General features: G+C 38.3%; 1 protein-coding gene across 7 annotated transcripts in view; it reads left to right on the plus strand.

The window, feature by feature from the left end:
• Positions 1-24,161, plus strand: part of KCNK2 (potassium two pore domain channel subfamily K member 2) — a 221,164-nt gene that overhangs the window by 152,982 nt on the left and 44,021 nt on the right. For all 7 annotated transcript variants that reach the window (XM_086342392.1, XM_086342393.1, XM_086342394.1 and 4 more), the window contains 3 exons: positions 4,158-4,318; positions 6,405-6,591; positions 21,942-22,081. In XM_086342392.1, the coding sequence (XP_086198518.1) occupies positions 4,158-4,318; positions 6,405-6,591; positions 21,942-22,081 (488 nt within the window). The remainder of the gene's footprint in view (positions 1-4,157; positions 4,319-6,404; positions 6,592-21,941; positions 22,082-24,161) is intronic.

Raw genomic sequence — 24,161 nt, forward strand, 5'->3', positions numbered from 1 at the left:
TTCCAAGGAGCAAGCATCTTTTAATTTCAAGGCTGCAGTCACCATCTGCATGATTTTGGAGCCCCCCAAAATAAAATGTCATGGTTTCCATTGTTTCTCCATCTATTTGCCATGAAGTGATGGGACTGGATGCCATGATCTTCGTTCTTTGAATGTTGAATTTTAAGCCAGCTTTTTCACTCTCCTCTTTCCCTTTCATCAAGAGACTGTTTAGTTCCTCTTTGCTTTCTCCCATAGGGGTGGTGTCATCTGCATATCTGAGGTTATTGATATTTCACCTTGCAATCTTGATTCCAGCTTGTGCTTCGTGCAGTCCGGCATTTTGCATGATTATTTATTATTAACATATATAAATAATAAATCAATCTCTGTACTCATGAAACTCATAAATGATAAACTCATGGAATAATAAATATATATCTATAATAAATCAATCTCTACACTCATGGAACTCACAGTCAAGTGAGGAATAAATATATATACTAGATATTAAATCAATTGTTACAAATATTTATATAATTGCAAGTGTGCAAAGTGTTTGAAAAGGGTCTTCTTTATATGTAGTATTAATAAATTCTGTCATAACAGTGACATGTCCCCCTGGAGCGATTTAGATGGGGGTGGCATATTTGGGCCTCCTGTAGGTATTCCACTAACAATGGACCTACAGCAGCTTTCTGCAGAAGGCCCTTCCCTGAAAGTGATGTGAAGGCAAGATGATAGCTGTTCTGATGATATAGTCCTGTAAATGTCAGCGGTTGGCCTAGAGGCATTGGTTTGGCTTCCATTCAGATCTCTAGCACAGACTATGTACAGTCTCCTAAATTTGGCTCTTATTCTGTAGTATATTGGTAAATATTAAGTAGCTGAAAAGGGAGAAGTCCTAAATTGTAGTGCTTGGCAATTTCTGAGGTGTAAATATGTCTATTGTAGTTGATTTCAGTTTATCAATGTGAAGTCAACTGACTTATAGAATTCCTGAGAATTTAACCACTGATCTCTCAAGATAGGATTAAGATACCATGGAACCCTCTCCTCCTCCCAGATCCTGTCCTCTGGTTTCTGCCCCACCCAACCTCTTCCACAGTCAGGCCCCTTCAATCTTCAGTCTAATCTTAAGAGTTCCCTTAAGCTCTTTGGAAGCTGGATCAACTGCCAGTCCTTTAACTTTATTGCCAAGCATATGTGATGCTATAAACTGACAGCTGCTCTCCTCAGGCGAAGCATTTTGAGTGCGAACACCTTAATTTAGGAGTTACAACAAAACTTAATATTGTTTCTTTTCCATTTTCTTCTTGCCAAAACAGTCTGTTTCACCCTGAGGCAAGGAAGATGCTGCTGACTAACCAAGGGAAAGAGTCAGGAAGTCCAGACAATCACTAAAATTAATCTTTTACAAGCTTGGCAGGCTGTGTTGCTTAGAGTCAATAGATACTTTTCCTAAGTCCATTAATAGTTTCAAGTCATTTAACCAGGGTCTACTCACTGCTTAAAATGTGGTAAATGAGTGGAGTGAAGACTGCTCTTCTTTTATGGAAGACAGGGAAGAAAACACGAGGAACATTCCCTGAACATCCATGTGATCCTCTCACTCGGGCAAATGTCTGGGGCGTTGTTGGCATGTCCTTAATGTCAGAAAACTGCTCGGTGGCTTTGTGTGTGTGTGTGTGCTGGGTGCCCGTATGAGGGCTTCCACCTCCGAGGCACGGGTTGAGCAGGAGAGATCAGCGTAATGTTATCAGGAGAAGGTTCATGTTTGGAAGATGAAGCAGGAACAGACTCCCAGAAGAGTCACATCAGGCTCCCTCAACCCTACTCCTTTCATTCTCCCGTCTGCTAATTTTGGAGATAATAAAGATGAAGTACAGAGATGCCACACGGAACTGGTCTCTGTCTTTTGATCAGTGAAAGGTAGATCGGCTTTCTTTACATCTAGAATTCTTTGGATTGGGGGCCATCTCATGCGGTGACCTACACAGGATTTCTGAGGAAATCCTTTGTCCCCTTTTCTGAAGATGTTCTGGTTTCTTCTGGCTGAATCTGTCAGTGATGGATGAAAAGTTGGAGTCTTGTTTCTTATGTCCTTTTAACTCGCGTGGGGCAGATCAAATTGAGCCCTCTGACACTTAGGCTTTTTATTTTTTAAGTGGTAGAGTCTATTTTTAGTGATGCCCCAGTCAGTATTTGTTTTAATTGTATCTTTTCTTTTTGACCCTTGATCCTTTCTGGTGGTAGGTTACTTCTCATGGTTGTAACTCTGAAGATATTTATCCTTTTCTGCAGAAAGAGAATCGGAGAATCGGAGAAGGCAATGGCACCCCACTCCAGTACTCTTGCCTAGAAAATCCCATGGATGGAGGAGTCTGATAGGCTGCATGCAGTCCATGGGGTTGCTAAGAGTTGGACACGACTGAGCGACTTCACTTTCACTTTTCACTTGCATGCATTGGAGAAGGAAATGGCAACCCACTCCAGTGTTCTTGCCTGGAGAATCCCAGGGACTGGGGAGCCTGGTGGGCTGCCGTCTGTGGGGTCACACAGAGTCGGACAGGACTGAAGCGACTTAGCAGCAGCAGCAGAAAGAGAAAATGGGATGATACGGGATAACTCAGAAGCTTGGCCCACTTCAGGTCACACGGTTGTTCATCTGGTGGTGGTGGTGGTTCAGTGGCTCGGTCGTGTCCGACTCTTTGCCGCCCCATGGACTGTAGTCCCCCAGGCTCCTCTGTTCATCTGGAGAGACAATAAAAAAAGTGTTGAATCTTAGCAGGACTCTCTGGAATAATCAGAGAATCCAGGTCGAAACAGTCTCTTATTATTGGTATTCTGCTTATTGATGCTAGAATAGAAGACAGGGTTGAGATGGTTGAGTTCCATCTTGGACGGTGTTAAAAGATGCTACTCTTCCAAACAGTCCAGGTTAAACATTCTACCTAACTTTTGTGATGGCCTTTCCTTCTTCAAATTACCTTGATACAAGACTTCTGGGACTTTTTCACACATGCCCTGGATGGATCTTTGTATATATTGCCCTGATGCTCAGCATTCCAAAGCATTAGTAGACAAGAGCAGATGCAAGGTAAATGCGTGGGAAGGTAAATGAGTTAAATGCGTAGACAGCTTGCATCATATTCTCCAAGCAGTAAGAGGGTCTTAGAAGTAGTAAGGCAGCTTTTGAACTGGAGGTTTAAAAAAAAAAAAGATTTGTCGACTAAAAAAAATGCACAACATAAGAGTTGCAAGTTTTTATTTGGGGGCAAAATGAGATGATAGCCTGAGAGACAGCCTTTCAGATAGCTCTCAGAAGCTGCTCCAAAGAGGTAGGGGGGAAGGTCAGTATATATGTGATTTTGGTGAAGGGGGAGTATATGCAGTTAAGCACATTATTTATTTCTTTGCAGAAGGTGTCTGCTAGTCACAAGGAGTAGTCATCACCATGAAAGATTTAAGGATTTTAGTGCTTTTCTAGACATGAAAAGATACAAAAATTTGGCTCATAAAATTGGCTCCTGGAAATGTCTAACTATATACAGACCTGTTCTGCCAGATTTCCCCAGAGCACAGAGCACCTCATTTCTGTTCTCTACTCTGAACTCCTAGCAGGGGATTTTGAAAATCATCAGTAACAGCTGCACATGATTTAATCCTTGTAAATGTAGATGGCAAGTGCCAATTTGTAATTCACGGGCTTGATAATTTTAAGTTTTCATTTATTGCTTTTTGGTAGATGCTTGAATCAAAAAAAATTTTTTAAGTTGTTATTAGACGTTTAATAATTTAAGCATATTTGAATACTCTTAAGGCAATACACACTTAATAAATGGCAACAAAAGCTTTGTAGTCACAGCATTGGCAGCACAGGGGGGTAGAAGTAAATTGAATGAAAACATTGACTTTATTGTGCGTGTTACTCCCTCAGTTTTCATCATCTAGCTTGATTGGAACATTAGCTATACTTTGGAGATTGTTAGAGTGCTTGTTTATCAGAAGATTTTACATTAAAAGCTTATGTGGTATAAAGGGATTCTTAATTAGTTGAAATCTAGGACTGATATTTTATAATATTTGGAAATTTTTGAATCAAGTTTGAGGTCATATGTTTTAAACTATTACTCATTTCTAAACAACTGAATTCTTCTTCTTCTTTGTATTTTTAGGATTTGGAAACATCTCACCACGCACAGAAGGGGGGAAAATATTCTGTATCATCTATGCCTTACTGGGAATTCCCCTCTTTGGCTTTCTGTTGGCTGGAGTTGGAGATCAACTAGGGACCATATTTGGAAAAGGAATTGCAAAAGTGGAAGATACATTTATTGTGAGTATGATAGCCATTTAACTGCATATGTTAATTGTCTCATTTTTCAAAAATATTATAACTTTTCTGTTTACCTCAGATATAGTGAGATGTAAGTTATTGGGCTTTGTATAACAATTTACATGAGCCGCTTTTTGCAAATAACTCGCTGTATAGTTGTTTTTATACTTCTCTGAACGAATACGTTAATGAATGAGAAAAAGCGAAATATACAGAAGAAAAGTAGAAATCTGACAGTCCTGGGCTCAAATTCCAAATGGACTGTATCCTAGCTATATTCACTTAAGCTAGTTATTTTACCCTTAAATCTCCATTTTGCCATTTATATGAATGATAGTACTGATGATGAGGCATTACTCTGAGATTTAGAGATATTCTAAGTGAAAGCTTAACACAGCTAGTAAACCTTAGCCCTTTGCTGAAGGATTGAATAATACATAGCAAACATGATAAAGGGGATCTTATAACTTATTTTAATAATGTTGCTGATAGAAATTGAACTAAGGTATACAATTTAGTAGGACCAAAAATATGAAGATGTTCATGGGCGTATGATATTCAGTAGAAAAAATAAATAAAATGAAAATGCTCTTAGAATTTTAAGTGAAAAATAGTAATAATACCATGATGACAAGCTTTTATTCTTGAAAATTATGAACGAAGAAAATAATTGTGTTAGAGAATCAGATTATAGATGATTTGTTACTTCTGTCACTACTTTACGTTTTATTTATTATTCAATAATGTTTCATCTTTTCATAAAAAGTTCGAGTATTTAACTATTGATGAAATAAATCACTGAGTGTTTGGTTTTCAATTGAAATTATAATTCCAGTTTTAACATTAGATATATTTCATATTGGGGCTTTCCTCGTGGCTCAGCGGTATAAAAAACATGCCTGCAATGTAGGAGCCACAGGGGATGTGGGTTTGATCCCTGGTTTGGGAAGATCCCCTAGAGGAGGGCATGCAGCCCACTCCAGTATTCTTGCCTGGAGAATGCCAGGGACAGAGCAGCCTGGCGGGCTACAGTCCATAGGATTGCAAAGAGTCAGACACGACTGAAGCGACCTGCCATGCATGCATGCATGCACATGTTTCATATTAAATTTAGAGGTGAGACAGTGTGGGTCCTCTGAGGGCAGCTCTAGCTTAGAGGTGTTGAAGACTTCTCATTGTCTATGTATCATGTCTTGTGTATTTCGTTGTACCGCTTAAGGTCGTAGAACAGGGAGATGGTTTGTCTAGTTCACATGGGAATCAACTGTGGACTTTAAGTCTGCTAGTATTTCGCTTTAATCAGTTGAACAACGATAGGAAAATGTGGTGGGAGAGGGGAAAAGTCTCCATGAAATTAATGATTTTATCAATTATCAACAGTGGATATTTAATTTATGCTTCAGTTTTCTCAATTTTCATGTATTTCTAGGTTGTGTTTGGCCCGAAATCAGTTGTTTGCTTGTAGAATAGAAATATTTCAAAAGTAGTTCAGGTAAACAAAGAATGATGTAAATCGGAAATTTTGTTCTCTGAGCAAATGTTTTGTACTTTAGAAACTATTTTGCCTGTTGCAAAGCTATATAAAAGTAAAGTAGCATCATTATTAGCATTGGTTATTTTCAGTTATTCATATTATACCTAATGTATTTACATAAAGATAATTGAAAATTAATTATAAAAGAATAGAATACCATTCTCATTTGCTAATTTGCTGTTAACAGTGCGTATAGGTTATATACATAAAATAGATATCTAATGAGAACCTACCGTATGGCTCTGGGAACTCTCCTCAGAGCTCTGTGATGACCTAAATGTGAAGGAAATCCAAAAAACAAGCGGTATGTGTGTGTGTATGTGTGTCTGTGTGTGTGCACACATGTGTGTGTATGTATATATATATAGCTGATTCACTTTGTTCTACAGTAAAAACTAACATAACGTTGTAACGCAACTACACGCCAATAAAAAATAATTTAAACAGTATATATAGGTTAACTTTGCAGGTCCATCAATCATCGATCTCAGTCAATTTCTCTCTCTCAGTATCTGTCTCCCCCCAACCTCTCTCTCACTCTCTCATCCCTAGAAGTGGAATGTTAGTCAAACCAAGATACGAATCATCTCCACAATCATCTTTATTCTGTTTGGCTGCGTGCTCTTCGTCGCTCTGCCTGCGATCATATTCAAGCACATAGAAGGCTGGAGTGCCCTGGACGCCATTTATTTTGTGGTTATCACCTTGACCACCATTGGCTTTGGCGACTACGTCGCAGGTAAGATTTTGGAGATACACTGCTCTCCTAACCCTTCTGCTTTAGTTAAACTTTTTCTCTTGGGTTTACGGACAGCACAGTGACTGCCTCCATTTCCCAGGGCTGTCATAAGAAAGTACCACAAACTGGGTGCCTTTAAACAAAAGACATTCATTCTCTTGTAGAAGTTCAAAATCAGAGTGCCAGCAGGGGCAGAGTCGCTCTGGGACTGGTAGAATCCTCCCTTCCTTTCTCCAGCTTCTGGAGGCGGAGAGCATCAGTCCCTGCTGGTCCTCGGGTGTAGGGCGTCTCTTCATCTCTGCTCTCGTCTTTGTATCATGTTCTCCCTGTGCCCCCGTTGCTGTGACCAAATTTCCCTCTTCTTATAAAGACACCAGTCACATCGGATTAAAAACCCGCTCTACTCCAGTATGAATTCATCATAGCTAATTGTATCTGCCAAGGGCCTTATTTCCAAATAAGCTCATGTTTCAAAGTGCCAAGGTTGGGACTTCAACACGTGTTTTTTGAAAACAGAGTTTCATCCATAACAGTGACAGAGCCAAAAAAAAAAAAAGATCATTCCCTGACAGTGAAGGTCTGCAAAAGGGTACAGTTGAATATTTATTTTTCATTCTATAAAAGAAATTTAAATTACTGTCTGCTCAGAGTGTTATAGTACCACTCTAATTTCAGAAACCACTTATCTGCCTCTTATTTATTTTTTTAGTGGTACAAGAATTCAAGTTTAAATTATCTTTGCTCTTTTTACTAGGCCTTTCCATATCTTAGGTTTTCCTCCCAGCTTTCTTGAGAAATAATTGACATACATCACTGGGTATGTCCAAGCGGTAACAGCAGGATGGTTTGATTTACATAGATCATGCAATGAAGTGATCACCACAGTCGGTTCCGCTAACATCCATTCTTCTAATGCACTCTGCCTGGGTGTGTGGGGTCCCAGGGTGCTTCAGCCCCACTCCCATGTCCTAGGATTCTCTCGGTGGTGTCTTGTCCTTGAATAGTTTTTAGTTTCTCTCCTTGTGAGGAGGGAGCGAAGCCAGGAACAAGCTAGTCACCATCCTGGTAATGTCACTCTCATATTTTAGTTTTAGAAACACTTCAAACTTTGGAAGATGTGCTGAGCTACTTAAAACCTTCTTTTCTCTAAGATATTTATCTCCTCTAATTTTCAGTTCTAATATCAGTGTTTTTAATCTTTTTAGCAGTTTATCCATATTTTAAAATTCATGATTTTAAGACATGTTTCCTTTTTCTATGTATGTTATTTCTGTTGCTGTTTGCTTTATTGTTTTATCTCTTAGATCTTATATTGTTTCATCTCTCTTTTCCTATTACATTATCTCATTATTGTTACTGTTCAGGGGCTGCCGCAGTGCTCAGCGGTGAAGAATCCACCTACCAGTGTAGGAGACTTGGGATATGCGGGTTTGATCCCTGGGTTGGGAAGATCCTCTGGAGGAGGAAATGGCAACCCACTCCAGTATTCTTGCCTGGAGAATACCATGGACAGAGGAGCCTGGTGGGCTATGGTCTATGGAGTCACAAAGAGTCAGACACGGCTGAGCACACACACACATTATTGTTCTAACTCCAGTATTAAATAAATTGTAGTAATGGTCATAAAAGTAATGTAGTAATTCTCTGTCATGCATCATTTTGACCAGCTCCTAAAAAATCTAAGTTTTTCTTTAAAAAAATAAGCTTGAAGTGTTAGAAAAACATGCTCATAACCATTATGGTAGGAATGTGCTAGTAAACTTCCCAGGATAAACTAAGTAGCCTAATTTAATTTTAGGAGGGTTTTATGCTTTCGAGTTGTTTACTCTTCTTCTTTTTGACTCAAACTTCTTACTTAAATATTATCTGAAAAGAAAATATGTTGTGTAGCTTTATAAAAATTTCAGAGAAGGCATCTGTTTTTATTATTTGTTAATTACAGTTTAACTTGGCAAAACCCTTCTTTCTGGGGAATGTATAATATCTTTGAAGATGGGGATGTTTCTACAAGCAAAGATTTGCTTTTGGTCAAAACCAGTACATTCACATCTCTGTGCTGGATGGGAAAGGGTGGAGATGTTTTTGTTTTCTAATTAGCAAAATGTTGAGAGGAGAATGGGAGAAGGTAATGGCATCCCACTCCAGCACTCTTGCCTGGAAAATCCCATGGACGGAGGAGCCTGGTAGGCTGCAGTCCATGGGGTCGCTAAGAGTCGGACACGACTGAGAGACTTCACTTTTATTTTTCACCTTCATGCATTGGAGAAGGAAATGGCAACCCACTCCAGTGTTCTTGCCTGGAGAATCCCAGGGATGGCAGAGCCTGGTGGGCTGCCGTCCATGGGGTCGCACAGAGTCGGACATGACTGAAGTGACAGCAGCAGCAGCAGCAGAGAGGAGAATCTCAGACATTTGTAGCTCTATATTGGACAACAAGCTTTTGTCCTAAAATAACCATTTTTCTACCTTTCATTAACATCATAGATATAGTTAGCTTAAGTAGAAATGGAAAGAGCTTTAATGTAGCAGAAAGTGAGATGTAGGGATGTCAGGCAGAGTGAAGTTAAATCAGAACAAGCAAAACAAATATCGTATATTAATGCATATATGTGGAATATAGAAAAATGGTACAGATGAACCTATTTGCAAGGCAAGAAAAGAGATGCAGACGTAGGGAATGGGTGTGTGGACACAGAGGGTGGTGTGGGATGAATTGGGAGATTGAAATTGACGTGTGTGCAGTGCCATGTGCAAAATAGATAGCTAGTGGGAAGCTGCTATATAGCACAGGGGGCTCAGCTCTGTGCTGTCTGTTGACCTAGATGAGTGGAATGGGATGGGATGGGGAGGGGGTAGGAGGGAGGTCCAAGAGGAAGGGTGTGTGTGTGTGTGTGTATGTGTGTGTGTGTGTGTGTGTGTGTGTGTGTAGCTGGTTCACTTCATTGTATAGCATAATTTAATACAACATTGTAAAGCAATTGTACCCCAATTAAAAAAAACAATTATACTTGTGCTATGTTAATCTTAGGCTATTGCACGTGAGTGCTGTCACTTCAGTCGTGTCCAACTCTTTGAGACCCAGTAGACTGTAGCCCACCAGGCTCCTCTGTCCATGGGATTCTCCAGGCAAGAATACTGGAGTCGGTTGCCATGCCCTCCTCCAGGGCATCTTCCCAATCCAGGGATCAAACTCATGTCTCTTGCGTCTCCTGTTTTGGCGGGCAGATTCTTTACCGCTAGTGCAACCTGGGAAGCCCAGGCTATTGTACTATTCTGTAAATATAATTAGTGATTATATTTAATTATAATTAAATTATGTGTAATTAATCAGAGGTCTTATAGTACCTGTGGAATATATAGGTATTAGGTGACAAGTCTTCCATTTTCAAGCCAACAGCCCTGTATTGCACGTTATTGTATCCTATTTAATTTTTGATGTTTTATGGTAATACATAGTTGTGTCTATTTATTAATGTATTTATTTTTCAGCTTTATTGAGGTACAATTGACCGATAAAATCGTAAGATATTTAAAGTGCACGTCGTGGTGTTTTCATATACATATATTATACATTGTGAAAGAATCCAATTGATTAATACATTCCTCACCTCACTCTAGGCTTCCCCAGTGGGTCAGCAGGTAAAGAATCTGTCTGAGTGCAGGAGACACAGGAGATGCAGATTCAGTCCCTGGGTCATGAAGATCCCTTGGAAAAGGAAATAGCAACCCACTCCAGTATTCTTGCCTGGAGAATCCCATGGATAGAGGAGCCTTCCCCATAGTGCTAAGGATTACAAAGAGTCCTTCACGACTAAGCAGCTAAGCATGCACATCTCATTTATTTATTTGTTTTAGGGAGAACTTTTAAGTTCTTTTATCTTAGCAAATTTCAATGATACAATATGGTGCACATGTGATTTTAAATAAGTGTCAGTCCAGCATGAACCTCATAGTCTGAGACTCTGTAAAAAAAACCAAAAATTATAAATAAAAATGTGGGTGGAATCCTAAAACAGTGTTATATTTGTGACCACAGTATAAACCAGCTTAAAAAAAAAAAGACGAACAAATATTTTTACTTTATGGTTTTGTAGAAGATGAAAAAAGTTAGTTTTTAATTTCCCTTAGGAGACCAACGCTCTGAAACTGGCTGGATTGTGTTGTGTTAGTCTTTTAGTAGCCTCTCTCAGCTATCTGAAAACATCTTGTATATCAGTGGGAACCCTGAATACAGAGTCATGGTCACAGTATTGGAGGGGAACAGGGGAACAGAATATTTGCATGGCATTAGTTATAGTCTAAGAAACATTGTTATTATTACTAAGGTTTTATTTTATTATATCCCTCTTTAAGCCCATTATTTTAATTTCACTATTCCTCTGGAATGTGGTAGAAATACGCTTTGCAAACAACTTGCAAAGGAATTTAATGTGTTTGAAGTGACAAATGCTGAGAAAATTAGAGAAGCAGAATGGACACTACTTTTGTTGACTAATCTCTGTCTCCTTAATTTACGTATTTTGTACCTGTTTTGGTCTTTGTGAAACTGTAGAACCTATTCCTAGTCCTGTAGTCTCTACACCCTAGATCTGTGTGCCCGGGGAGCATTTTTGGATTGAAATGGTGGACACGGGGAAAGATGTGGCAAAAGCTGCCTAGGAAATGTGTGCCCTTTGCAAGAGTCTTTGGGGAAAAAAATGTGAGTTTTTTAAAGCATCTTGGAAAATAACTGCTATAGTTAAGTAGAATACATAAAAATAGTCTTTCCTTCTGGGTACCTTGTGACAAGTAAAATTAGCCACTAAGTTAAAGCGGCAACCCCATCTGGGAAACATCAGTTATTTACTTTTTAGAGCCTTTCCTCTTGCTGTTAGATGTCTCTACAGATAGGATTCTCACTTAATTTTGATATTTTTGCCAGGAAAAAGCAAGCACCATTGCTCAAACTTGAACCGTCTCATCTTTCTATTAGGCTATAAATCTCCAAAGAAAACAGAGATGTACTTCTCTTAATAGACACCCACTGTCTGATGCCTTTCTCAAGTCTGCAAGTGCTACTCCAAATGGGATTAGAATTCAATTATATTTTTGTACTGGACTTCTTTGAAGACAAGTTTAAAAACATACACTTCAAACCATGGTGTTATTAAAGTAAAAGGAGTAAATTTTGGAATGTGATATCTAAATGTTTAGGATACAGGTTGTAACATTGGTGTAAATATTAGAAGCATCTCAAAAGCAGCAAGAGATGATGTGATGTGGTAGTTCAGACAAAGAATGCTCATCCTCAGGGAGTGAGCATGAAAATACATGCAGCTGGACATTTTGCCATGAGAAGAAAACAGGTCAACCCCTGTTGCTTTGTATTTTTAAATGTCATTTCTTACTTTTTATTTTATTTTTTGGCTTTAGATCTATTATGTTGCTATGGTCCTATGATTCTTTTTTTTTTTAATTTGTAGTATAACTACCTTTGGACTTCCCTGGTTGCTCAGATGGTAAAAAAAAAAAATCTGCCTGCAATGCAGGAGATTGAGTTTGATCCCTGGGTCAGGAAGATCCCCTGATGAAGGGAATGGCTACCCATGTCAGTATTCTTGCCTGGAGAATTGCATGGACAGAGGAGCCTGGCGGGCTACAGTCTATGGGATCGCAAAGAGTTGGACACAACTGAGTGACTAATGCTATACAAAGATAGCTGCTTTGCGATGTTGTGGTAGTTTCTGCTGTACAGCAAAGTGAAGCAGCCATAGGTGTACATCTATCCCCTCTTCCCTGTATTTCCTTCCCAGTTAGGGCACCACAGTGCAGGAGTAGAATTCCCTGTACTCTACAGTCTGTTCTCATTACTTGTCTGTTTTAGACTACTGTGTATATGTCAATCCCAGTCTCCCAATTCATCCCACTCCCTCCTTTCCCCACTTTGTGTCCATGTATTTGTTCTCTACATCAGTGTCTATTTCTTCCTTGCTAATAAGATCATCTACACCATTTTTCTAGATTCTACATAATTTCATATTAATATCCATGTCTGTCTGCCTCTCTGCAAATGGCACAATTCCTTTCCTTTTTATGGCTGCTTACTTTTCATTTTGTGTATGTCATAATGTTCATGATATAATCTATTAGGGCATTATATATTTCTAATTCATAAATAAATTTAAATTTACGTTTGCACCCACCAATCCTTTTCCCTGTTGGCTATACTGTATCAGAAGCATTTAGCAACTACTAGTAAAGACTAATATGTTTCAGAGGTCAACTTTCTCTGTGTATTGACTGAACATAAGAATACAACATTTAATGGTTTTTCTTCAGGAAGAACTCCCCCAGCAAATGTCAATCTTACATTTATATTTATGGAAGAATGTGTCTTACTGGCTGATTGGTTGCCTTAGTAATTTGTGTTTACTCCTTCCTGATGGCCTTTTTTGTTCTTTTACTAATGCTCAATATTCTAGAGCTAAAAAAGACCTGGGAGCCACAGGCCATTGCAGCACTTTTATTATACATATGAATAAACAGACCCTCTGTCGCTACCTGTAGTTCACAGAGCGACTCTTCCTAAAAGATAAAAAGAGAAAGTACATTATTTAGCAAAGTATCATTTACTTGATTTTAACAATTTCTATAATAATTTGTAGTCAAATTTGTAGAGGTAAGTTAAGTGTTACTCACTCAGTCGTGTCTGACTCTTTGCGGCAGGCTCCTCTGTCCTTGGAATTCTCCAGGCAAGAATATTGGAGTGGGTTTCCATTTCCTTCTCCAGGGAAATCTTCCTGATCCAGGGATCAAACCCAGGTCTCCTATATTGCAGGCAGATTCTTTACTGTCTAAACCACCAGGGAAGACTGGTAAAAATTATATTTGACAGCTTACTCTTGGTTTCCTATGTTTTATTTCTTAACTTTTGTCATGTTATTTCTCATTTGATGAGAAGTCTGAACTGATAAATGATTAAATCATGCTTGCCTTATAGGCTGAGAGTTAGATCTCATTAAAATCTAAGAAGTTATATTAATTATCTAGAAATGTGTGAAAGATTGAGCTCTACTTATTTAGGCTTGCTTCTAAAACTTGTTGTCTGAATCCATCATTTTAAAAAATCACTATGGGTTGGGGGATGGGCAAAATAGGTGAAGCTGATTAAGAGGCACAAACCTCCAGTTATAAAATAAATAATACAATAAATAAGTTACAGAATAGGGAGTATATTAACTAATATTGTAGTAACTTTAGTGACAGTAACTAGACCTATTGTCATGATCATCTCATTTATATATATATCTGTATATATAAATGTTGAACCACTATATTATATACCTTAAACTAATGAAATGTACGTCAGTTATATATCAGTAAAAAATTAGTTGATGATTCTTCAGAAGTGAAGTCAAATAATTACCTAACTTAACATAATTTAACATTATTTTTCAAGGTTAGTGTCCTCTTTAATATGTACTCTTAGGACCAGAGTAAGTCATGGAAACCAAGAAGTGCATTTCTATGAACTGATAAACATTGCCCAAAGAAGTCTTTTTGTCCTTGTGTAGTCTCTTAAGCCTTGTCTGATTCTTTTGCAACCCCATGGACTGTAGCCCGCCGTGCCAGAAGTCTTCAGCAACACTCTTTTTTAAGCCAGGTTAGTTCATGAGAGATAATATGATTGAGTAAAAGCCAGATACCAATACATAATTTCACAAAGCAATGTCCTCACATTAGCTACTTTTCTAATAAAAACCAAAAATTTTAACCAAAAGTTTAGATGTATTCTAAGAAACCCTTATGGTTGATATTATGAAAACACATTTTTGTTCTGAGCATAAATTTACTTTGCCATCCAAATATATATTCTTGGAATTTTGATCAGTGAAATTTAGTATATTTAGTTGAATAATGAAACTTTTTTTGTCTCACATGTAGTTTTGAGTACTTACTGGGTTAATCAGGCTTTAGGCTTAACGCCATATGCTTCTCTAAATAGAAAAAAAAAAAAAATTGGGAAATTAAAGCAGATAAACTGGCCTTCCAGGGGATTTACCCTTTCAAAACTTTATAGATTTTCACAGTTTTTGAATCTTTTGTCTTCATATTTTTTGACTTGGGAAAAAAAACATATTTGTTTATCTCATGTTAAGTTTTCTTGGAATTATGTTTTCAAAGTCGTCATTGGAAATGCAGTTTTTTGTAACCAAGCCATTGCTTTCTCTTATAACCAAAAACATGACTCATTTAGTAGAGTGCTCAGAGCTTGCTTAATGGAAGATGATTTTTTCATGAAAACATCTAAATCTCCATTGAAAAACCATGACAAGCATCTTTTGTTCCAAACAGTTTGTCCTAATAGACAACTTCGAGAAAACAGTTGCTGATGTGGTCTAAAAGTTTTGCAACTATTCAAAGGCCAGGTATTAAAAATTGCTGTTACTGGGTTGATCACTGAGCAGAGATTTGCCAGGAATTTAGCAAATGACAAGGAAAATATCTGATCAGAAGTGAGGTCAGCTGAAGAACAGTCAGTTCTTCAGCACCACCACAATGGCTCTGAAAAATTTCTCTGATTGAAAAGAGAGGGCTTACATGACTGTTAGGGAGATGCCTTATAGCCATCAGTCACATGTGCATCCATTCTGATGTTTAGTGAGCATGTATTGTATATTAGATAACTGTGCTTAGCACTTAGCGGTAATGATTGCACTAGTCTTGTTCCTATGGGACATAATGTTTGAAATCCAGGAATAACAATTCAATAGGAAATCATTTTCTCTTCTTGATAGTTCTGTGTGTTAAAATGGAAAAATTCTGCAAGACATCTGGTCACCCCCTGAATCAGCTGGTGACTCTCAGAGAACTCAACTCATCAGAAAACTGAGAGCTACGTGTGTAATTAACTAAATGGGATTAGACCCAACAGTTCAGAAGTTAAGGACTGTGGGCAAACCAAGGAGTTATTTAACTTCTAGGATTCAAAATGGATATATAGAAGAATTTTAGAACACGTGGGAGAAAATGACAAGGAAGACCTTTAATGATTGACAGTTAATTCTCAGTGAGTTAGGCAGTAAATTGTACTAAGTTTAAGGAAAAAGACTGCAAATTACTGTATATTAATATATAGACTTAAAGATAATTTGTAGATGTAACAATAATGTACATCCTATATCCTATAGATTTCCATCGTTATAAAGGTGAGTAAGACAGTGTGTTGATTTGTCTTTCTTTATAATCATGAGACTGCTGTTTTTCTGATGGGAGTTTCTCTTGTCTTAGACCAAGTACCTACCAGGAAATGGACAACTTCTTGAGTGCTGAAATTGAGAATCCCCATATATAGGTTCAAATGCTGGAGAGATTTAGTTACCTTTTCTGGTCTTGTGTTTTTTTTTTAACTTGATAGCATAGGGAAAGTTTGATATAGTGGGTGAGCTGTTGTTTAATACTGAAGTCATATTTTCATTTGTAAAAAAGAAAACATAATTTACAGCATTATTGAAAGAGCCTCTTAATTCTTGCTGCATTAAGAAAAGACTTTATTAAACTAAATTGCTTTACTATAAAAAAGAAAAATATACTAAAGCAGAAAGTAAGTTTTTGCCCCTTCGTATTAAGAGACAGCATGCATGTGTGTTATGCTAAGTCACTTCAGTCATGTCCAACTCTTTGCGACCCCATAGACTATAACCCGCCAGGCTCCTCTGTCTGTGGGGGTCTCCAGGCAAGAGTACTGGAGTGGACTACCATGCAGCTTTCATGAATAAAAAGAAAGTCAAATGTACCAAAAATACTGAAATCCATATTTGATATCTATATTAAAATACAGACCCATGTAAAACATGACCTTTATTTTCTTTAAAACAAAGTTGTATATTTTATCTATATTCTATAATATATATTTTATTTTAGAAAAGCTGAGGAGAAACATGGAGTTTGATCCATAATGGCTAAATCATTCTTTAAATCCTTATTTATAAATATTCTATGATTCAGCATCATCCAAAGAAAGAAAATTAAATTTAAGGGAGAGGGGGCAATGTACATTCAAGTGTCGTAGAGCAGAACAGGACATTCCAAAAGGAAACTGTTGGAATGGGGACATAAGACAAGAAGCTCCTAGTAAAACGGTGGTGACCTCAGACCCACCTGGTTTCTAGGTAAGAACCTTGAGGGAAAAAGAAGCACCTTGTTTCACATAGCATCTCCAGCCCTAGCTAAGTGTCTGCCATACGTATGGATGAAAGAAAAGAAGGTGGGAAAATGGGAAGGACAGTAACTGAATGGGAATGATGGGAAGGACAGTAACAGATCACAGGTGACAATAGACACCCTGGTTCAATGACAGGAGCCTATGTTCTGAAGCCAGACAAGCCTGAGTGTGATTCTAGCTCTGCTGTCCCCTTTGCTGTGTGACCTGACAACTGTTCTTATACCTACCCTAAGAGTATGGCTTGTCTGTTGGAAAATGGGGATACTTACTATTAGGATTTTAGGAACCCAATACAGATCTTCCATCCTTGAGTTCTGAACAGACTGTGAGAATTATGGCACTTGAAATAGGAGTAGGAAGGGCTTCCCCAGTGACTCAGACAGTAAAGAATCTGCCTGCAATGAAGGAGATCCAGGTTCAGTCCCTGGGTCTGGAGGATTCCCCTGGAGGAGGAAGTGGCTTCCCACTCCAGTAGTCTTGCCTGGAGAATTCCATGGACAGAAGAATCATGGGCTACAGTCCATGGACTTGCAAAGACCTGGACACAAATGAGCAACTAACACTTTCACTTTCATGAGGAGTGGAAATACAATGCCCCATAATACCTTCCTACTCAGGGCTTTAGTACGGCATGACTTCATTGAGGTAGACCATCAGTAAGTCTTAGCACTCACTCCCCTCTCTCCATCAGAGTTTGAATATTTTGTAAATCAGCCGCAGTGAGCGTATTAGCTAGGACTGGGTTATCTAGGACTACAAGGCCAAAATAAGAACCTCAACCAACAACTCTTTGGTACCAGATAGGAAAGGGCTTCGTTAATGCTGGAACCAGGTAAGAAAGGGATTGTTGTGGGACAATGTTTGGGAAGCTCATCTTAGGAGAGAATGGGCTCCTAGGAATAATGCCAGACTGAAATTGAAACTTTCCTGGGCTTGAGGAGCTTTATTAGGCTCTGGTGATTTCCTTATTGAAGTGGCAAGGAGAATAATTCCAGACAAAAATGGCGCCATCTAAAAGAGGCCATCATGTAAGAGTCAGAAAGAGGCTTATTTTAACTATTTTAAAAAGTTTATAAGATTCCTAAAAGCTTGGTACCTCCACCCCTCTTCGCTATTTTTATTACCATTGGTCTGCTCTCCTGTAATGATTAGCCAGAAAGCTCTTAAAATGGAAAGGACTTGTGTGCATATTTTGAGTGGCAACAAAGAAAATGGCAGTGAGGTGCCAGATGAAGAGGGAAGAGTGGGTTGTAGCAGCCCACGGGCCATGTCTCAGGAGTCTGGGCAAGAAAGAAAAAAAACAATGGAGTGGTGGAATGGAGACGGGAGTAGGGGCCAAATAAGCAGGGACTATGCCAGGACAGAGAGACTACCCTAGGTGGTTTTTTTTGGGAGGGAGGGTTAGAGTTGCTTTACAATGTGCTAGTTTCTGCTGTACAGTAACGTCAGTCAGCTACATGTATACGTATATCCCCTCTCTCTCTGTCCTCCCCTCTCCCGTCCCATTTAGGTCACTAAGCTGAGCTCCCTGCACTATGCACTAGGTTCCCACTAGCTAGCAAGAGACCCATGTTCAGATTTCTTGAATGTGCTGGACTAAAATTAATGCTTATAATTACATTTTAAAAATATTTCCTAATTAAAAAAAATAACTTTTTCAGCAAGTTATCTTGATTATAGATTTTTAAGATTTGGCTAAGATTCTTGAATCCAATAGATTGAATACTGTGGAAGTTAATTCATAAATCTTAGATATCAGAAAGTGAAAAGGTTTTGTGAGTATTGGATAATACTTGTATATACATTAGCTCTCCCTGGATCACTTGACTGCCAGTATTTCATCTTAAGAGTAGCAATTAAGAGTGAAAAAACATCCCCCAGCCCACACTACCCCCGGCTTAGAATCCACTAAAGCTTGTGGGATGAACATTTTACCCAAATATAGACCTTTTAGTGATTAAGTTAATTTACTCTTTTCAAACTGTGACATCCTGTTTATAAGAAAGAAAACTTATAAAAAGTCATCTTGAGCATGAACTAACTTCTAAAATCAACATTTTGGTGAACTTATGTGTTAAGTGAGTCACAACTATTTGGATGAGGACATTCTGGTTTTGAAAGAGAAAGTACTTGGGGAAAAAAATGTCATTTTGGTTTCTTTGAAATGGAAACATTTAAAAAATGGAATTCACTAGTGAGCCTATCATGTAACAGATTTCCACACACATTTCCTAAGTCGCTTCTGTGAATCTGTAGCCCTGCATCCCCCGTGGGCCAAGTCTTAACCATCCCAAAATGCATTTAGCCTTTATAGTCCTTCCCAGAAATGATATTTTTAAAAATGTTGCACAAGGTAAATTTTTACAATATTTTGAAGGTAAATATTACTGACTTTATAAACTGAACCTTGAATTTTTTTCTTTGTCCCCAACAAAGGCTGAACTTTTATCTGTTCCTATTATTTGCCTGATGGAAAAAAGTTCTCTTTTTACTCTGACCCTTTAATATTTGAAAATGTCATTGTGGGTAACTCACAGTCTAAGTTATAGAGAGTATGTTATATCAAATTTTTATATTTGATTTTTAATGTATAGTGGCTGTTTATTAGCTTTTCTTCTGAATATAAAGGTTGAGTTTTTTAATTATGTCCACAACCCCTGTTTAAACATCCCCAGTCTCTACGCTTTTGATTCTAAAATCATTGCCTGGTCTTCCCTGTTGTGTGTGCACTAAGTTGCTCTTTGTGACCCCATGGGGTGTAACCCACCAGGCTCCTCAGTCCATGGGATTCTCCAGGCAAGGATACTAGAGTGGGTGGCCGTTCCCTTCTCCAGGGGACCTTCCCTGACCCAGGGATCGAACCAGTGTCTCCTGCTTGGCAGGCAGATTCTTAACTGTCTGAGCCACCAGGGAAGCTCTGCCCTGTTAAGTGTTAGATTTGTATTTGAGGATCCTGCTGCTTGTCTTGCCTGTTGGCACCTCAAGCACTTCAAGATCATTTTGCCCCAGTTTGAATGACTTTTCCTTTTATTATCCCTGTTCCTTCTCCTGTGTTTCCTCTTGAATTGCTGGTACCATCCACCCAATGAGGGTCTATGGTCTCCGTTCATCCTGGAGCCCTTCCTTTCACTTACCACACCAACTAAGTAGTCATCAGTCCCTGACGATTCTGCCTCCAATGTCTTTTCTTTCCATCAGAGTCTGACTCTGCCTCAGTCTTTCCTTAGCTAGCCCAGAACAAAGTTTCTCACCGGGCTTCCCTGTCAAACCTTCCCTCTCTGCCCCTAGATCTTTATGCACATGTAAGTCAAACACCAATCTGCCTAAAAACCTTTACCTACTCCCCAGTGCTTTAAGAGCAAAGCAGTGCTTTTTTTTTTTTTTTTTTCCCTAGATTCCTCTCTTCTACCTGTCTATTCTCTTGATGGCCTTCCAAATGTAGCTTTAGCTGATACTAGCAGCACCTTTGGGGTCTGTACTGAGTCTTTGTTGCTGTGTAAGGGCTTCCTTGAGTTGCCACACGTGGGCTTCTCTTGTTGCTCCATCACAAGCTCTGGAGCATGAGTGCTCAGTAGCTGCACCAGGCTCACTTCTCTGTTGAGGCATGTGGGCTTAGGGACCCCGCGGCATGTGGGATCTCAAGTCCCCAACCAGGGATTGGACCTATGTCCTCTGCATTGGAATGCGGGTTCTAAACCTCTGAACCACAGGGGAAATCCTAGTCCTTTGGCTATATCAAATGTTTTCACACTAAGTTTTTTTCTGTTTTGATCCTCATTGTTTGACTCACCTTCTGTCTTCTCATCTTCGCCCTTCCAGAAGTAAAAATAATTTCTTCTGTGTCCTGTCACAGTCCTTTTTAATTCTTTTTTGCCATCCTTTGATATGTCACATTGTGATCAGTTGTCTGTGTGAGGCTTTCTCGTCTAAATTATTAATTTCTCAAGAGAGAGACTGCTTCCCTCTCCTGTGAAAAGTATAACTGTTTTGAAACATTAAGTTTTAAACATTATTAAGTTTGAAATTTAATAAGAGCCCTATTAATATGTGCTGAACTTGGGATACATTGAAACGTATTCAGATTCTCATAGGTGCAATTATTGCACCAAATAAATGGAAAAGTAACAAAGATTGAAGCAGAAGAACTCCATTGCCAATTTTTTTTTCTTGAGAGTGAGGGATTTAAATTTATGACAAACATGGGAATTCCCTTGAAACTTCAGATAATAATGAATGGCAGTATCATCTGAAAATTGCTACTTATTCAAATTAGACCCGCCAAAATATTGTCACTGGCATTTGTTATCAATCCATTGTATTGATGATTTTAAAATCAGAACTAATTTCTGTCCTGGTTGTCTTTGAATTGATTGGTTTGCATGTACTGATTGGTTAGCACGAATTGATGGGAAATAGGATAAAAATACTAAGCTAAATGCATGCTAAAAAAAAGTGTCAACTCTGTTCCCTATTGCAAGAGCGGTGGAAGGAGAAACTGATACACATAATAATTAAGTGCTAGACTAGTTGAGATTCATTATAATAAACAAAAAGAAACATGGAACAAGGAAAAGTTGTTATTACCTGAAGAAGTAATGAAAGGTCTTATTAAGAACTTATTATATATAATATAATATTGTAACCAATATAATATTGTAAATCAACTGTCAGTTCAGTTGCTCAGTCATGTCCAACTTTTTTGACCCCATGGACTGCGGCACGCCAGGCTTCCCTGTCCATTACCATCTCCTGGAGCTTGCTCAAACTCATGTCTATGGAGTCGGTGATGCCAGCCAACTATCTTACCCTCCGTTGTCCCTTTCTCCTCCCGCCTTCAATCTTTCCCAGCATCAAGGGCTTTTCCAAAGAGTCAGTTATTCACATCAGGTGGCCAAAGTATTGGAGTTTCAGCTTCAGCATCAACTACACTTCAATTAAAAATGAATTAATTTGAATGGTTCTTGAAAAATAGACAAGGATTACAGGCATGAAAATAAGGAATTCTTGTGAAGTAGACAACATGGATCAACTGATAAGATTTCTGTGTTCTGAAGGCCAACACGTGGTTAATAACTTCAGCAGGAATCTATGTGGATTATTTCTATAATATGAAGTCATTCTGTTCTGCTTTGTTTTTGTCTCACAGGTGGATCAGATATTGAGTACCTAGACTTCTATAAGCCTGTCGTGTGGTTTTGGATCCTTGTAGGGCTTGCTTACTTCGCTGCTGTCCTGAGTATGATTGGAGACTGGCTCCGAGTGATATCAAAAAAAACAAAGGAAGAGGTGAGAAATAAAAATGTGTGTAAAAATATGATTTAATTAATTCAGGAAAGGTTACTTTTAATGTTTTTTTTAACATTGATTTTTAAAATATTAAATATTTACTAATTCATTTAAATATTGTAAAATATTTCCACATTACTTAAAATTTTTAATGTTTATGTTTGGTGTGCATTTGCTACAGGAGGCTATCAATCATATAGCAATTCATTGACTTAACCAAAACTTTTAAATACCTCTCATGTCAGATGATATCTTGGTGCTGAGAGTAATTTGTAATGAAAAAAAGATGCAGTTGAAAACATTTTCTTCATTATTTCTTTTCTTTCTTGATTTCCTCAATGGCACAAAGTAAATTTTATTCCATAAAGAGACAGCAGGAAATATTTGTGTCAAGATATCAGTAGCATGAAAAAGTGAAGGTAATATATAATATTGAATTTTCATTGTATTCAGTTGTTTTCTTTTCTCCTAGGTCTGTATAAGTGTGTACACATGCACATGTACACACACACATGTATTCCTCAAAGCTGTTTGCATTAGAACACATTACCCTGTGTACAGATTTCAGCTTTTCAAAAAGATATCCTTTTATCTTTTTGATGCAACTGTATATACAGAAATGACCATTAGAATTTTTGACTCATGAGATTTTGGAAAGTTTGAAATTTCTGTCTTGACTCTGAAATTTTTTAGGAGTTTAGGAGTTACATTTTAATTTATTTTGAAAGGTCCATAAGTACTACTAGTTTGAGTGTGACAGAGTAGTGCTTTATTATGGATTCTGTATTTTTTGCTTCTGGGTCTTAGCCAACTTTACTAATTCATAAGACTTAGTATCCACAGTCTTCCTTTAATTATCCCTTCATTTCATTATCTGGTGTTCATAGACCAAGAGACATCAGTTGCAAAATCTTTGACTGATACAGCAATTGTGATTCTTTAAACATACACCCAAAAGAAATGGACTAGATAATAAATGATAAAATTAATTTCTCTCTACAAACAAGTATTTTCTTTGAACACATCAAGTCATATCAGTTCAGTTCAGTTCAGTCGCTCAGTCATGTCCGACTCTTTGTGACCCCATGAACTGCAGCATGCCAGGCCTCCCTGTCCATCACCAGTTCCTGGAGTTTACCCAAACTCATGTCCTATAATTTCTTATTAATACCCAAGGTGCCTATAGTAATTAGAAGGAGTGTAAGTTATCCAAGATTTCCCTTCTTGGATACAATATTTCTCAGTTGGTAATTCATATATTCAGTCTGTGTATATTAATCTATATCTTAGTTATACCATAAAACCAAAAACTTTATTATAAACAAATCAACAGGACAATATGCTTGACATTCTAGTTTAACTCATGTGAAAAGTACTTTGAATAGGACCTCAACTGATTTGCCTCTGTCTTATTGTGTGTGTGTGTGGCGGGGCGGGGGCGCGAAGGGGAGAGGGAGAGAGAGAATAAGGTGGATGGAGAGGGAGAGAATTATGGTTATTTTAACTTCAGTATACTTTTAAGAATCTTGAGATGTTAAGGGGGACAAAACAAATTGTAACTAGAAAATACGCTAGATAACATAGCTAAAAAAGGGCCTTTCGAACACATGTATACACACACATGACTTCCCTGGTGGCTCAGAGGGTAAAGCATCTGTCTACAATGCGAGAGACCCGGGTTTGATCCCTGGGTCGGGAAGATCCCCTGGAGAAGGAAATGGCAATCCACTCCTGGAAAATCCCATGGACAGAGGAGCCTGGTAGGCTACAGCCCATGGGGTCGCAAAGAGTTGGACACGACTGAGCGACTTCACTTCACATACACACACACACACACACACATACTAAGATTATTATGGATCACACTCCAAAACTTTGAAAGCCACCAAGGCACGTCTAGTCAAGGCTATGGTTTCTCCCGTGGTCATGTATGGATGTGAGATTTGGACTGTGAAGAAAGCTGAGTGCCGAAGATTTGATCCTTTTGAACTGTGGTGTTGGAGAAGTCCCTTGGACTGCAAGGAGATCCAACCAGTCCATTCTAAAGGAGATAAGTCCTGGGTGTTCTTTGGAAGGAATG

The sequence above is a fragment of the Bos grunniens genome, chromosome 16 (assembly GCF_055505025.1).
Source record: "Bos grunniens cultivar Pamir isolate PY7600 chromosome 16, Bosgru_T2T1.0, whole genome shotgun sequence".
Lineage (NCBI taxonomy): Eukaryota > Metazoa > Chordata > Mammalia > Artiodactyla > Bovidae > Bos > Bos grunniens.